The 15,614-nt window shown below is 33.8% G+C and overlaps 1 protein-coding gene across 3 annotated transcripts in view; it reads right to left on the bottom strand.

Annotated features, from left to right (window-relative positions):
* The window catches only part of LOC139513276 (uncharacterized), a 70,488-nt gene extending 64,730 nt beyond the window's left edge, over positions 1-5,758 (bottom strand). For all 3 annotated transcript variants that reach the window (XM_071301620.1, XM_071301622.1, XM_071301621.1), the window contains exons 1-2: positions 4,905-5,758; positions 295-1,499 (exon numbers count right to left, since the gene is read on the bottom strand). In XM_071301620.1, the coding sequence (XP_071157721.1) occupies positions 295-1,499; positions 4,905-5,682 (1,983 nt within the window). In that variant the 5' untranslated portion in view covers positions 5,683-5,758. The remainder of the gene's footprint in view (positions 1-294; positions 1,500-4,904) is intronic.
* Between the last annotated feature and the right edge of the window lie 9,856 nt (positions 5,759-15,614).

Here is a 15,614-nt window from a genome sequence, read left to right as displayed (position 1 = left end):
TTGATCATTTTGTTACAACTGATCAGCACCAACATACATTATAATTCAAATCAAACATGCACTCTGACCTTTTAAGATGCTCAGAACAAAAGCCATAATTTTTCGCATATTTTTTTGTTCTAGACTCAAAAGGGCTGCATTTAAAAGATTTTTTTCTACGATGCAGGTTTATCTTAAAAAGCAAATCTCTGTTTTGGCTTGTTACCAACAAATAAATGTTTATTTACAATATCATCAGATTCTTTATTTACAATGGCATTATAGTTGGCCCTCTTTATGTTAAGTATAACTTACATCTGGGTTATTAAAGTTAATGTTACAGTACTGACAGAAACCAGTGTCAACTTCCTCATCTGAATCTTCTTCCTCTGCCTCTTCATGGGTTTCTTCCTTTATTTCATACTGAGAAACACTGTTATCCAACTCTCCTCGACTGACAGTACTTTGATTGTTTTCTGATACAGAGGGTGACTGAAAACCATGTTTTATAGGAGACTGCACATTCTTTGGTCCAGGCGATGACTTAAATGATTGCATGACTGGAGACTGTGTATTTTGGGGTCCAGGTGAAGACTGAACATTTTGTGATACAGACGGTGGTGTTTGACGAGGACTCCTCTGTAGTAATGGACTCTGTGATCCATTTGGGTTATTATACTGTGGTGAACTAGTTGGAATTTGCTGATTACATGAAAGTGCACTTAAACTACTACTTAGGAGAGCAGAATTTGGGTGAAATGGTGGTAAAGTATACTTTGGTGTCCTTATGATGGATTCTTCTGATTTGACACTAGACAATAAACTCTGTGCAAATGATGCTATTAATTTATCACTTCCTGTCACCATAGCTGAATCCTCTGTAGTTATGACTTTGTTGGCTGTACTTGTAGCAGTGGTAGCTGTGGTTGATAACTGCTTGGTGTTGTGTACACTACTGGTCACAGGAGTTTGAGAGGAAATAAAATCAAGACTTGATGAGACAGGCTTGGTGCTGTGTACACTACTGGTCGGAGGAGCATGAGAAGAACCAAGACTTGATGAAACAGATAGTTTTGATACAGAGCTGTTTTGACTGGTACTACTAACAACTGCAGGACTCTTTACAGAGCTGTGCTGACTGGTACTACTAACAACTGCAGGACTCTTTACAACTGATGTTATACTTGATGATTGACTGCTTTTCATAAAAGATGGACTTGACAAGACAGTTGGCTGAGACACTGGTGTCTTTGATTGATCTGTTTTTAATGATAGATTTTCTAGTTTTTGAGTTGATTGTTCTGAAGTTGCTGGTTTAGTTATGTTGGACACATTAGTCTGTGTACAAAGACCTGGAAGTCCTGATGTCTCCGAGACTGAAGTTTGCACACTGTTTTTAGGTTCTGTGGCATGTTGCACTGTTGTCTTTGTTTTAACTGCTTGTTTATTCGACTCTTGTGTGGCTGATGAACTGTCAGTTCCATCTTTTGATAATAATGAAGTCTGCTTAGTCATTGGCTCTGAAATAAAGAACAGATTTTGTTTGTAAATAAATATGAATATTTACATTGCATGTACACAACAGATTCTTTCATTCTCACTTTTCTTCTGGTACATGTATATATAGGTAAACCAGATGCTCCTCAGGGCACAGCTTTATATGACCGCAGAGTTCGAACCCTGAACAGTTGGGGCAAATATGGACACAACATTCAAGCTTGATACAGCTCTAAATTTGGATTGTGATTAAATAGTTGACACAACATAGGTTTCTGACACAGAATGAATGTGGTCTAAGAACTTAAACTTAAAAACATAAAATTTTTAAATTGGACATTTATCTATTATGGTCCAATATGCAAAATCTAAATACATGGTTAGATTCAGTATATCAAAGAACCCCAAGAATTCAATTTTTGATGAAATCAAATAAAGTTCAATTTGGACCCTTTAGACCTCAATATGGACCAATTTGATAACCGGGCCCAAATATCAAAAATCTTGGTTAGATTCAGCATATATCAAAGAACCCCATATATTCAATTTTTGTTGAAATGAAACAAATTTTAATTTTGGACCCCGATTTGGACCAACTTGAAAACTGGGCCTATAATCAAAAATCTAAATAGATGTTTAGATTCAGCATATCAAAGAACCCCAAGGATTCAATTTTTGTTGATATCAAACAAAGTTTAATTTTGGACCACGATTTGGACCAACTTGAAAACTGGCCCCATAAGCAAAAATCTTAATACATGTTTAGATTCAGCATATCAAAGAACCCCAAGGATTCAATTTTTGTTGAAATCAAACAAAGTTTAATTTGGACCACGATTTGGTCAACTGGGCGCCTATAATCAAAAATCTAAGTACATGTTTAGATTCAGCATATCAAAGAATCCCAATTATTCAAATTTTGATGAAATCAAACAAAGTTTAATTTTGGACCCCGATTTGGACCAACTTGAAAACTGGGCCCATAATCAAAAATATAAGTACATGTACATGTTTAGATTCAGCATATCAAAGAACCCCAATTATTCAAATTTTGATGAAATCAAACAAAGTTTAATTTTGGACCCTTTGGGCCCCTAATTCCTTAACTGTTGTGACCTCAACTCCAAAAATCAATCCCAACCTTCCTTTTGTGGTCATAAACCTTGTGTTTAAATTTCATTGATTTCTATTTACTTATACTAAAGTTATTGTGCGAAAACCAAGAATAATGCTTATTTGGGCCCTTTTTTGGCCCTTAATTTCTAAACTGTTGGAACCAAAACTCCCAAAGACAATCCCAACCGTCCTTTTGTGGTCATAAACCTTGTGTCAAAATTTCATAGATTTCTATTCACTTAAACTAAAGTTATAGTGTGAAAACCAAGAAAATGCTTATTTGGGCCCTTTTTGGCCCCTAATTCCTAAAATGTTGGGACCAAAACTCCCAAAATCAATCCCAACCTTCCTTTTGTGGTCATAAACCTTGTGTTAAAATTTCATTGATTTCTATTCACTTTTACTAAAGTTAGAGTGAGAAAACTAAAAGTATTCGGACGACGACGACGATGCCAAGGTGATAGCAATATACGACCAAAAAATTAAAATTTTTGCGGTCGTATAATAAATATGATAAACGAGTCACACAGTTTTTCTGTAGATCAAACAGAAAACAGACAATAAACCATTACTTTTGCTAACAATCATCACTCTGGAAGAAATAAAATTAATTGGAAATAAATGTATATATAATAATGAGTCTTATCTAAACTATTTCTTTACCTGCACCTTAAATTTGATCAGCTTTAGATCAAGGACTAGGCATCATAAGTACTATTGATTAATTTTTGGTCATGTTGGTATATAACCACTTATTCTGCCAGATCAAAAAGAAAAGTGCATTTTTTTATAGAAAGCAATGGGCTATGAATATTAAAGAAGTTTTATTCCTGAAGGTCTTGCATTAAATGGCAAGAAAATGCCTAAATGAAAATTGTATAAGAAAAACTTGATTACAAACATTCCCAGAGTATTAATATTGCATAGCAATACATGTTGTCTACCGGGTAAAAATTCGTTATACTGGAACAAAATGCTACATTTTGTAACTTGTTCTATAACTTGTCATGGTGGACATGGTGTAAACAAAAAGAAAATATCTTACTTAAATGAGTGATTTTTAAATCACTTATTTAAGTAGCAAATTAGAAATTTTGTCATAAATTGTGATTTTGTAGTTATAATAAAATTTTAAACACATAGGTTTAGATAATATCTTTTCATTTAGTAAAATTGAAAAAAAATAACTTTTTGCTTCTTTTAAGTAGAAAGGTTTATGCCTTTGGTGCAATAATTTAGCTGCAAATTCTATTTTAGTTGATAAAGTGCTATAATAATGGCCTAACTTAATGAACTGAGTTCAGGGTTTCATCTTTCAGATTATGTAATAAAATTCTACTGTTCGCGATAAAAATTTCACTGTTCGGGGGTGTTGAAATTAGTGGGGGTTATTAGAATAATGATACTTAAAGAAGTGATTTTTTTTAAGGAAATTGAGGTATGATACTTAAACAAGTAATTTTTATGTCATTATCCTAGATTCAGTGCAAGGTCATCACCTGACATGACCTGGTCATCCTAGACAACACAGATGTTGGTTCTGATAAGTTTAGAAACATAATTAGTCCCTGGATCATTAGTATTCTATATTTAAAACTACAATAAAATTAAATCACTTAGTCTAGTGATAAATTTGTACAACCTTTATGAACATAATGTTACTTGATTCAGTGATTTAATAATCACTCATTTAAGTAAGTCCCCTGACTGATCAAGTCAATATCTTCAAGCATGACAAAAAATAGTGTGGAAAACTAATTATATAAAACAAAATATTACCAGAGAGCAGTGTCCTTTGAAACATGTTTGCTTTAATTTGAACAACTACATGTACAATGTACCTCGCATTGCAGGAACAAATATATATGTACCCCAATGTCTTTTTATGGTAATTTGACAGACTTCCACAAAACTTTAAAATGGCAGACCTGACTAAGTTGAGTTATATTTTTGTTACAATGTACATGGACCTACAATATTCATTTTTAGAACACTCACAATGGTCATTGTTATCTGAGACTACTATAACACGTGTTATAGTAGTCTCAGTTGTTATGTACAAAAATATATCACACCAAAACTTACAGTTGATCATGATCACTTTATAAAAGAGGGACGAAAGATACAAGAGGGACAGTCAAACTCATAATCGAAAATAAACTGACAATGCCATGGCTAAAAATGAAAAAAGACCATCAGACAAACAATACTACACATGACACAACATAGAAAAGTCAAAACTAAAGAACAAGCAACATGAACCCCGACTATAAGTTATGGTGTACAAAACACAAAGATTGTATTATAAATACCTTTGTCCTGTTTGTTTTCATCAATGCTACTACTTGAAGGTAAATCTTTCTCTATCCTTCCTCTATTAGCAGGATTGTAATATCCCCTACCCCTCTCTGGTAAACCTCTGCTTGTTTTCTGGTGTTGTCCCCGCCCTTGACTGCTCCAAGTATATGGGTTTGTTGTCCCATCATCTAAGTATTCTGTTTGCTTTTGTTTTTCATAGACACTTGTTTGTCTATTCTGGAAATCTCTCCCTCTGTTTGCCTGTAACTGGCCACGGGCGAACCCTCTGCCCCTGCGGAAAGCAATGGGAGTCACATGGCCATCAAAACCAGAGGAAACTGCCGCACTATTATTGTAAGCGAGATCACTTTGTTCTGTTTCAGTGTTTGCAGACTCTTGCTCTTCAAATTCTGAGTATACTGTCTGCTCTGTTCCCCAACTTTCTTGGTTGAATGGATCAGTTTGATGATCCGGGTTTGCCTGAAAATACTCTCCATGAGTGTATGGATCAGAATACGCTACATCAGTGTTATACCCCTGTTGTTGATTTTGTAAATAAGTGGATCCTTTCTCCCCAAGGGAATCTCTTGGATGTGGGTAGTTGGTATCGTATGATAGTGGTAAATGGGGTGCCGGGGGACGACCACGAAGTGGTGTTCTTGGTTGGTATACACCGGGAGGTTGGTGCTGTCCTACAAACGGTGGTCTAAAGGGACGTGGTCCAGGTAGCGGTGGTCTATATTGTGACTTTGAACGTTGTGATGATGGATATAACGATGCAAAACGACTCATATTCAATCAATAAATATTTGATTCCTTTTGACAATCGTAGAAAATGGCGAAGGCGTGATTAATATACAGATCGGTTACGTAAATTATTTTCCGGAAATAGAGCTGAGCGCATGAATGTTTTCACAATAGAATAAAATTCAAAACAGTGTGGCTGTGGCCATTGATTGACACATTAAATTCATCCATTGACTGCGACAATTTACGTGAACGTTTGTCTGTAAAATTGAGAATGGAAATGGGGAATGTGTCAAAGAGACAACAACCCGCCCAAATAAAAAACAACAGCAGAGGGTCACCAACAGGTCCGTTCAATGTAGCGAGAAATTCCCGCACCCGGAGGCGTCCTTCAACTGGCCCCTAAACAAATATATACTAGTCCAGTGATAATGAACGCCATACTAATTTCCAAATTGTACACAAGAAACTAAAATTAAAATAATACAAGACTAACAAAGGCCAGAGGCTCCTGACTTGGGACAGGCGCAAAAATGCGGCGGGGTTAAACATGTTTGTGAGATCTCAACCCTCCCCCTATACCTCTAACCAATGTAGTAAAGTAAACGCATAACAATACGCACATTAAAATTCAGTTCAAGAGAAATCCGAGTCTGATGTCAGAAGATGTAACCAAAGAAAATAAACAAAATGACAATAATACATAAATAACAACAGACTACTAGCAGTTAACTGACATGCCAGCTCCAGACTTCAACTAAACTGACTGAAAGATTATGATTTCATCATATGAACATCAGGCACAATCCTTCCCGTTAGGGGTTTAGTATCATACCATCATAACATATATGAGAAGAACATAACCCGTGTCATGCCAACAACTGTTTTTAGAATAAATGTGTTTAGTTCCGATGCAAAGACCTTATCAATGACTCAATATTAACGCCAAAATATGCAATCTTTAATGACTTGACAACAGTATCGTAATTATATCCCTTCTTAATAAGTCTATTCAAAGGTTTTGTAAGTTTCTGAGGTGAATACTGACTGCTTTATAAAGAATATTACCATAAAAAATTGGATGTGAAATACCTGAACGTATTAAAAGTCTGCATGTTGAGCTATATTTACGAATAATGTCTTTATACCGATGATAAAATTTAGTAAATGTTTTGACTAGTTTGTGATATCGAAAACCCTGGTGTAATAATTTTTCAGTAATACATAAATTTCTCTCGTTAAAATCTAAAACATTGTTACATACACGAGCGAATCGTACAAGTTGAGATATATAAACACCGTAAGATGGTGACAAGGGAACGTCACCATCTAAAAACGGATAATTAACGATAGGAAATGAAAAATCATCCCTTTTATCATAAATTTTTGTATTCAGCTTTCCATTAGTGATATAGATATCAAGATCGAGAAAAGGGCAGTGGTCATTGTTAGTATTAGCTTTATTTAAAGTAAGTTCAACAGGATAAATTTCATTAATATACATACTGAAGTCGTCATTATTGAGAGCCAAAATATCATCCAAATATCTAAAAGTATTATTAAATTTGTTTATCAGATGTTGTTTCGATGGGTCTTTGCTTATTTTTGTCATAAATTGTAACTCATAACAATACAAAAACAGGTCCGCAATAAGTGGTGCACAGTTAGTCCCCATTGGAATTCCGATAATCTGACGATATACGGAATCCCCAAAGCGAACAAAAATGTTATCTAGTAAAAATTCAAGGGCATATATAGTATCAAAGCATGTCCAATTAACATAGTTTTTTTGTTTATTGCTACTAAAAAATGACCTAAAAGAGTTTGAACATATATATTCACATTCTGATTTTTTGAATGCCCATTTAATTAGGTGTGTGAATTTTTTCTTAATGAGAATGTGAGGCAATGTGGTATACAGGGTAGAAAAATCAAAACTTTGAACAGATTCAAAATCACCAATATAAGCATGCAATTTATCAAGTACTTCCAACGAGTTCTTGACACTCCAAAAGTAATTTATTCCACTATTTTCGAAGGCCTTATTTGAACAATTTATTATCAGGTTTTTAATTGTACCAAGTGTGCTGGTAAGAAGAATAGACAATTTAGTAGTTGAACAATGGCTTGAAGACGAAATAAATCTATATTTGTAAGGGGTTTTGTGTAGCTTCGGAAGCCAATACATAGTTGGGACTTTCATTGTATTTGGCTCTGCTTGTAAAGCGGTGCCTAAAAGTTTATGTTTGTTACAGATTTCGTTTTCTGAAAATGGAGTCAGTTGGAATGTTGGTGAATTGGTGATTTCCTTTTTCAGAACCTCAATGTAAAATTTACGTCAAACAATAATAATATTATTAGCAGCTTTATCTGCCGGGACAAAAACAAATTCCTTGGCTAGTTCTTTTAGTTTATGTTTGATACGAGAAATAGGTTTATTGTTGTAAGGGTTTATAGTAAAATGTTCTTTAAAATGTTGAATACGTATATCAACTATCTTCATTACTGAATTAAAAAAAGAGTCCAAAGATTTTTTGTCAGCTTTTTCCCGTTTTATCCATTTCATACAGTAAGTATGGAGTGAGTCGTGGGTGATATTACGACACTCATACCAATTAATAATTGACGGGGGACGATATTTAGGTCCTTTACTGAGGAATGATTTTAACTCTCGGTCTTGAACGATGTTAAGATCTCCTGTTATAACATGGGAAATGGGGCCATAAATATATTCGGAATTACTGCAATTACATGAAGTAGGTGTATTTTCACTGATATTAACATCTTTACACAATTGACTATAATTAAACACAAATTTCCGGGTAGATTTCTTGTAAATATAACAAATAAGAGGTAGCTCAGAATTGTCAAAAATATCCAGGAATTTGTTCTTTAACAGAATGGTCGTTAAATATACCGGCAATATTTACAAAATCAAAGCCTTTATTGACATACTTAATTTTAATAAAATGTTTTTTATGATCTTCAGGGCGATCAATTTTGGGAAATAATTTAGAATAACAATATGCCATAATAATTTGAACAATTTCATACTTAGGACTGCTATATGAAATTGTGTTGCAATCCTCCAAAATTTTATTTAACTTATTAACCGGTAACGAACAGAGTTTTGTTAACAGATAATGTCTGCCGTTGTTTTTTGAAATAGAAATTAGGTCCGAAATATTGGTATGATTGGCCCGAAATCTTCTTTGATTGCGATTTGTTCTACGACCGTGAGAACGTTTTTTACGAACAGTTTTAGAAACTATATCCAAAATGTTAACGGAATTGGTTCTAGATATATTACCAATTCCCGTGATATTATCATTTAGACCGAGAGGGTAAACTGTCTGTAATTTTTTAATCCAATTTAATTCAATTATTTTCCGTGATCGTACAAACTTTGAATGCGATTCACCAGGCTGCTTATTTACTACTTCTAAAGGTTGAACTGCTAAATATTTAAAAGGATGGTTGTGCTTCTTAAGGTGTTGGTAAATGATACTTTTGAATTTATTGGGTCTTTTAAAACGATACAGATGTTCTTGAGTGCGTTTAGATAAATATCGTCCAGTTTCTCCTACGTACTGAATACCACACCCCGGTTTGTTTCATGTGAGTAAATAAATAATACTGTTTGTTTTTCAAGTTATATCAGTTTCAAAATTTAAAGAAAATGTGCGACCATTAAACGTGGACCTTACCGTATTGTTGGTTGAAAGACGGGGACATGTAAGTCATTTTTTGGCATGACACTTATCGATAGAAGGGTAACCACGTTTTTTATTGTTAAAAATGTTAGCGATGGTAGTATTTTTAGATAACCGATTTTGAAGATTGAGACGTGTGGATACCCTTTGAACATACCACTGTTCACAACGTACCTATACGATAGACATTTAAACTGTGGGGTCACCAAAGGTTTCTTAACGCCTTTAATTATCAAATAATTCGACAAATTAATCAGGAATAACCTTTATGTGTTGATTTATATAATCGATATAAATCAAAACATCGTGTTATTTCTGAATATTTTTCGAATTACTTTATTAAGATGTTGAGAACCTTTGGTGACCCCATAGTTTAAGTGTCTTTAAAAAGTACATAGTGAGCAGTGGTCATTACATACAAACGTTCACCTAAACTGTCCCAGTCAATGGATGAATTTAATGTGTCAATCAATGGCCACAGCCACACTGTTTTGAATTTCATTCTATACTTCTACTTGATCTATTTTACATTTGAAGACCTAACCGATAGAAGCGAATGTAAAAGACGATGGATTTTTTTTATACCTTTTTCGTGTTATTTCATTCACAAATATCTCCGCTTCATGGCATGAGGGTAGGAAGGATTGACCCAAGCGTCAAACTGCATGGTCAGTTAGTTTTTTTTACCGTTTGCGTCAAATGATCTTTTATTTTTTATCGTCAATCGTCAAATCCAATTTCGTAGCTACCGTTTGCGTCTAATGGAGAAAAACGTTATTTTATCATTTTTTTTTACCTTCATTCGTTACTGTGTGAGGTAACCATTTCCTACCCGAGTTCCATCATGGCTTTTGAGTCATAGGCAAAATTTCTTTCAACATGATATGTTAAAATTTCCATGATATTGGCATGAAACTCAGATTTGTAGAGGTCAAACAACTCGCGTTTGCTCTATAATTTAACTATATAGTTACATGTTATTGCATATTTCAGTAGGTAAAAATTCATAAGAGTCAAAATAAGTTATTGGGTCCAATCTTATACAATCCTTGATATTAGTTTCCCAACTCGCATTTTGACATTGCCATTTTTGGCTGTGAGCTAGACGACTTACTTGGAAGGCCTTTAGTGTAACGTCGTGTTGTAGGAACATCGTGCACAACGTTAAATGCATTTTGTTAAAATATGGGTTCTTGTGCGACGGTAATTTGATTTTGAATTAACTATGCATCCTAATCACGGTTCTTTCCAAAATATTTCCAAATAAATATCTTTTTCCTGTACCATATTATAGTCAATGACAGTAATAAATGATTTTGAAATTTTATTTTTATACTTTGTTAGATATGTATTTTATCCTTTTCCTAATGTGCATAGTCATCTTCCTGTAATTTTGACGAAGAAACCTTTGTATAAGTATTTTGTAGTTGTTATTTTATTCTGAGACTACTATAACACTTTGTAGAAGTCTCAGTTTTATTGAATAGTTGTTGGGTCTCTCATAAACGTTTATCTATCCACAACTTCGTACTAGAGTAAATTTAAATGGACGTTTACTGGAAAATAAATATAGTTCTTAGTTTTGTGAAATAAGTAAGACACCCAGTAATTCATGTGTGGAATTACAATAAATAAATCGCATATCTGCAATTTGTGGATATATTTTCTGAAAAGTCAGAGGAATCATTTCGTATCCATCCACTCATCCTTTATTTCTAATTGCCATGTAACCTTTGCCTTCTTGATATTTTCTTTCCTCGAGACCCTTTTTGACATGTGAGAAGAATCGTACTTAAATATTGAGCAAGTAAATAGAAACAATCTTTTTTTCATATATTCTATTAGTTTTCATTTGATACGTCGTATCTTTTATTTGTTTACATTTGATACGTCATATATTTTATTTAAGAAATAATTGATGCAAGCGATACTTTATTGTAGTTTTTAACATGGGTAGGCATTATATTTGTGATTATTTTTGCCCGAGCGATAGTAAGGGCTAAAATAACACGAATATAATGTCTATCCATGTTAAAACTTCAATAAAGTAGTGTTTGCATCAATTATTTCGCCGATCCTGATTAGGACAATTAAGGAAATATCTATGTCCGATGTATATAAGTGTACAGCGTTTGTGTAAGCTCTTCCATGAACCTCCCTTTTTTGTTTGTAAAAAATCAAACTACTGGCAATGTGATTTTTCAGAGGAAGGAGTTTGAACAGTCAGCATGAACGGCTGTCGTATCTGGGCGTTTTTCAATAAAAGCGTAACTTTCAGACCTAAAAAAAATGGAAAATCAACTTGTCTAAAATTTAATTTCAAGAGTTATTTTGAATACCTCTATTATAGACCTATTTGTAAACAAAAAGTGCAATCTTAAATATTCTTTAAAATGATATTATTTTCATAATTTGTGTACTGTTTCGTAGGAAACTTCTCCTAAACACACATATTTTTTGCAATTTTAAATGTTTCTTATAGACATTCCAGTTTGTTTAATTTAAATACTAGAACAATCTCATTTTTTTCTGAATTGGAAAACCATTTTTATCGTTAAAGATTAGACAGTACTTCACATATGAAGGTACAACTCATGTTACGTAGTGGACATTTTGATGCGTTACGTAGTGGACAAAACCGTTTCGTAGTGGACAAAAAGTTTCGTAGTTGACATCAACCCTATTATATGTTAATAAAAACATAATAAAAATCACATGAAACTAACCCTTGTTATTTGTTTTGCACGAATATAATTGAAAAAAAGATTAAAAAAAGACTGCATGGTAGTGGTAGTGTCCACTACGAAACGTTTTTCTCCCATACTTGTTTCGTAGGGGACCGTTTCGTAGGGGACATATTCGCATGTTTTATTTTTTTCCCCACAATCCCTATATTGCAATAGTAACAAGACTGATTGTATTCATCAAAGCATTTATTAAGATTTTTTCATAATTTTAAAACCAGATACTGAAGGAGATTTGACCCGTTTCGTAGTGGACATTAACAAAAATACGGTATCACTCTTGTCCATTTGATGTGCTCAATTTTTCGTACCAACAATTTAATTGCCGCTATAAAAGCATCACCTCTTTTGTAAGACCCTAATGTTTATATCTCTTACAAACAAAAATTACATTGATTTTATAAAACTGTTTATTGGCAAATTTTAATGACTTCGTTTCGTAGTGGACATTTTGTGAGGGACACACCTTCTGAAATTAAAAATCCTATAATGATAGCTGTTTATTAAAATATGTTGGCTCTGAACATACTTTTGAATTATTAAAGAACTTATGTAAAGTAAAAATAACAATTATTTCTTCATTTTTTTACGATATTTTAGAGTATGAATGTTGAACAGGCGGTCTAGGGACATGCCATTTTGGTTGTTTTGGACCATTCAGGAGTCAATATCTTATCAATCCCTCTAAAAATAAACTGTTTCTTTGCATAAAAATGTTAAATCTAATTCAAGCAATGGAAATGAGATTAAAAGCTTTAGAAACACAACGATGCAAAACCTTTCAATCCAAACAGCTATGACAACTCAATTAGCTCTACAAATCCAACAACAGACAATAGCTAATTTACAATAGCCTGCAAACTTACCAACTTATATTGCGCCTCCATCATATACTCAACCACAACACTATAGCTATACAACACCGCCATACTATCATCAAAATATACAACCACCACAAATGCCGTTGTCAGGACCATCCATATCCATGTCTCATCCTAGACATATGACTCCACCAAATATGTTCATAAATCATCCTCCAACTATAACATGGCAGCACACTCGCAAACGAATATGAGTACAAATCAGCAAATTCATTCGAACAGGGAATTTTCTTTGCCTCCACAATCTTCAACTGCTCAGCCATTTATGAGTAATGCAAATGTTCAAAATGTTCAAATCCCGAGTCAACATCTTCACGATACAACTGACATATCCCCAAAGGAAATGTATCAAAACAATCAGAAAGTAAGTTCTATTAGGAAAAATAGACATGCTACAAATACAAGTCAGCAAAGTAGAAAAGATCAACAACCAGATCTGTTAGACTAGTCAGCATGGATGTTCCAAGCTAAACTGGCTAATAGGTCTGGAAACAACAACTGTACCGTTGAAACCGCCGATATAGAACAAAATAAGCAAAACCAAAGGAATGAAAGATCAAACCAGGGATCAGACCAGTCAGTATGGATGTTCCAAGCTAAACTGGCAACTGATCCTGATAACAATAACACAAACAGAGATCACCTGAATGGAAAACCAAACCTTGGACACCATTTTTTATACCTCCCGCCTCGGGAAAAGGCACCAAACATTGCTCAAGACCATTTGACTTACATCGGGGATTAAAAATCATGACTTTTAATATTGAGGGGGCAAAAACTAATATTAACTACTTAAAAGATTTCGCAAAAGATCCTACACTTATTATCTGTCTTCAAGAACATTTGCTGTGGGGTTTTGAAAAGGACTTTTTACAGAAACATTTTCCATTACCGTGATTCCTTTTTCATTCGCTCAAAAGATGAAAATGATCCAATTCTCAATTTTAAGGCCCCCAGAGGTCATGCAGGAACAGCAATTATGTGGCCACAATCATTAGATAACTGTATACAAAAACTCCCAGATGGAAACGATCGTATAATAGCTTTCAAGATCGAACTTAGAAATCAAAATATATGCCTTATAAACACCTATATGCCTACAACATCTGCAAATTCCGAGGTCATATATAAAGAATTCCTGGATATCATCACCCATATAAGTGAAAAATATACTAACTTGACAACAATTTTGTGTGGCGATCTAAATGGGACGTTAAAAACCTCTCGATCAAACCAACATGATAAAATCTTACAAAGATATACTAGTACCCAAAATTGGATGAATAAATGCCACTCCCAAGATGACACTTTTTTCCAACACAACGGTAGATCAACATCGCAAATTGATTATATTCTCACCAATAACGAAGACATAATTGATAAAATCACAATTATGGGCATGACTGGCATAAACCTATCAACACATGTACCAGTTATCTGTGCCCTTGCTGCCAGAACAAAAACAGAAACAAAATCAATTCAAGATACAATCTACCGTGAAATATAAAATAGAATGGGACCGTGGAAACACTAATCTGTATAAAACAAAGTTAAAGAAATTACTAGCACAACAGATATCTATTCATAACAACCAGACAACAACAGATATAGTTGCCATTACTATTGACTGTTTGAAAAAAGGAGAGAAGCAATCAATTCCGTCTAGGATCATAAAGTTAAACGGGCCAAAAATTAAGGTGTCGCCAGAAGCCAAAAGGCTGCTAAATTTAAGCAAACAAAAACACAGAATCTGGGTTGTAAAGGGTCGTCCAACAGGAACTGACAAATCATACATTGAACGTAAGGAAGCAAAATATAATGCAAGGAAAATTCTCCGCAAAGAAAGAGCTATTGAAAAAGAGAATTATTATCAACTAGAACAACAACCTTCAAATAAAACATTCTTTAAACTTATAAATAGAAATATGGGCAGGGAAAATCTAAATACTCCAGTGATTCAGCATGAAAATAAGGAAATAAGCTGTCCAGTTGAACAGAAAGAAGTTTTGGCAAAATATTATGAACAATTAGCTACACCTCAAATCTCTAATGAATATGACAAAGAATATCTCAAAACATGTCAACTTCGCTGTAACATCATCAAAGAACTTGCCCAAAACAACAAGGTCTGTAGTATTGACCTTAGCGAAGACGAAATCCTAGCTGCCATCAAAAATCTTAATAGCGGTAAAGCAGGAGATGAATATGGCTTATTCTCAGAACACCTTAAATTAGCAGGCTCAGAAATTACTCCGGTATTAAAATTTTTCTTCAACAAAATAATTAAAGAAAGGAGAACACCCGAACAATTCAAAACAGGAATTATCACTCCAGTATGCAAAAAAGGAAAAGACAGCAGCCTATTGGACAGCTATAGAGGAATAACCGTCTCCTCAATTTTAGGAAAAACATTTGAACATGCATTACTGAATAAAATTATTAACAAACTTGATAATCGTTCATCTCAACAATTTGGCTTTTCACAAGGACTATCTCCGTCTATGGCAGCTCTACTAATTTCGGAAGCACAAATGAACTCTAAACAGATGAAAGAAATTCTATATTTGGCAACTCTTGATACTAAAAAGGCATTTGATGTAGTAAACCACGATATTCTCCTAGACAAATTATTTCAAAGG

This window comes from Mytilus edulis, chromosome 2, assembly GCF_963676685.1.
Source record: "Mytilus edulis chromosome 2, xbMytEdul2.2, whole genome shotgun sequence".
Taxonomy (NCBI): Eukaryota; Metazoa; Mollusca; class Bivalvia; order Mytilida; family Mytilidae; genus Mytilus; species Mytilus edulis.
This window is presented reverse-complemented; position numbering and strand designations above follow the sequence as displayed.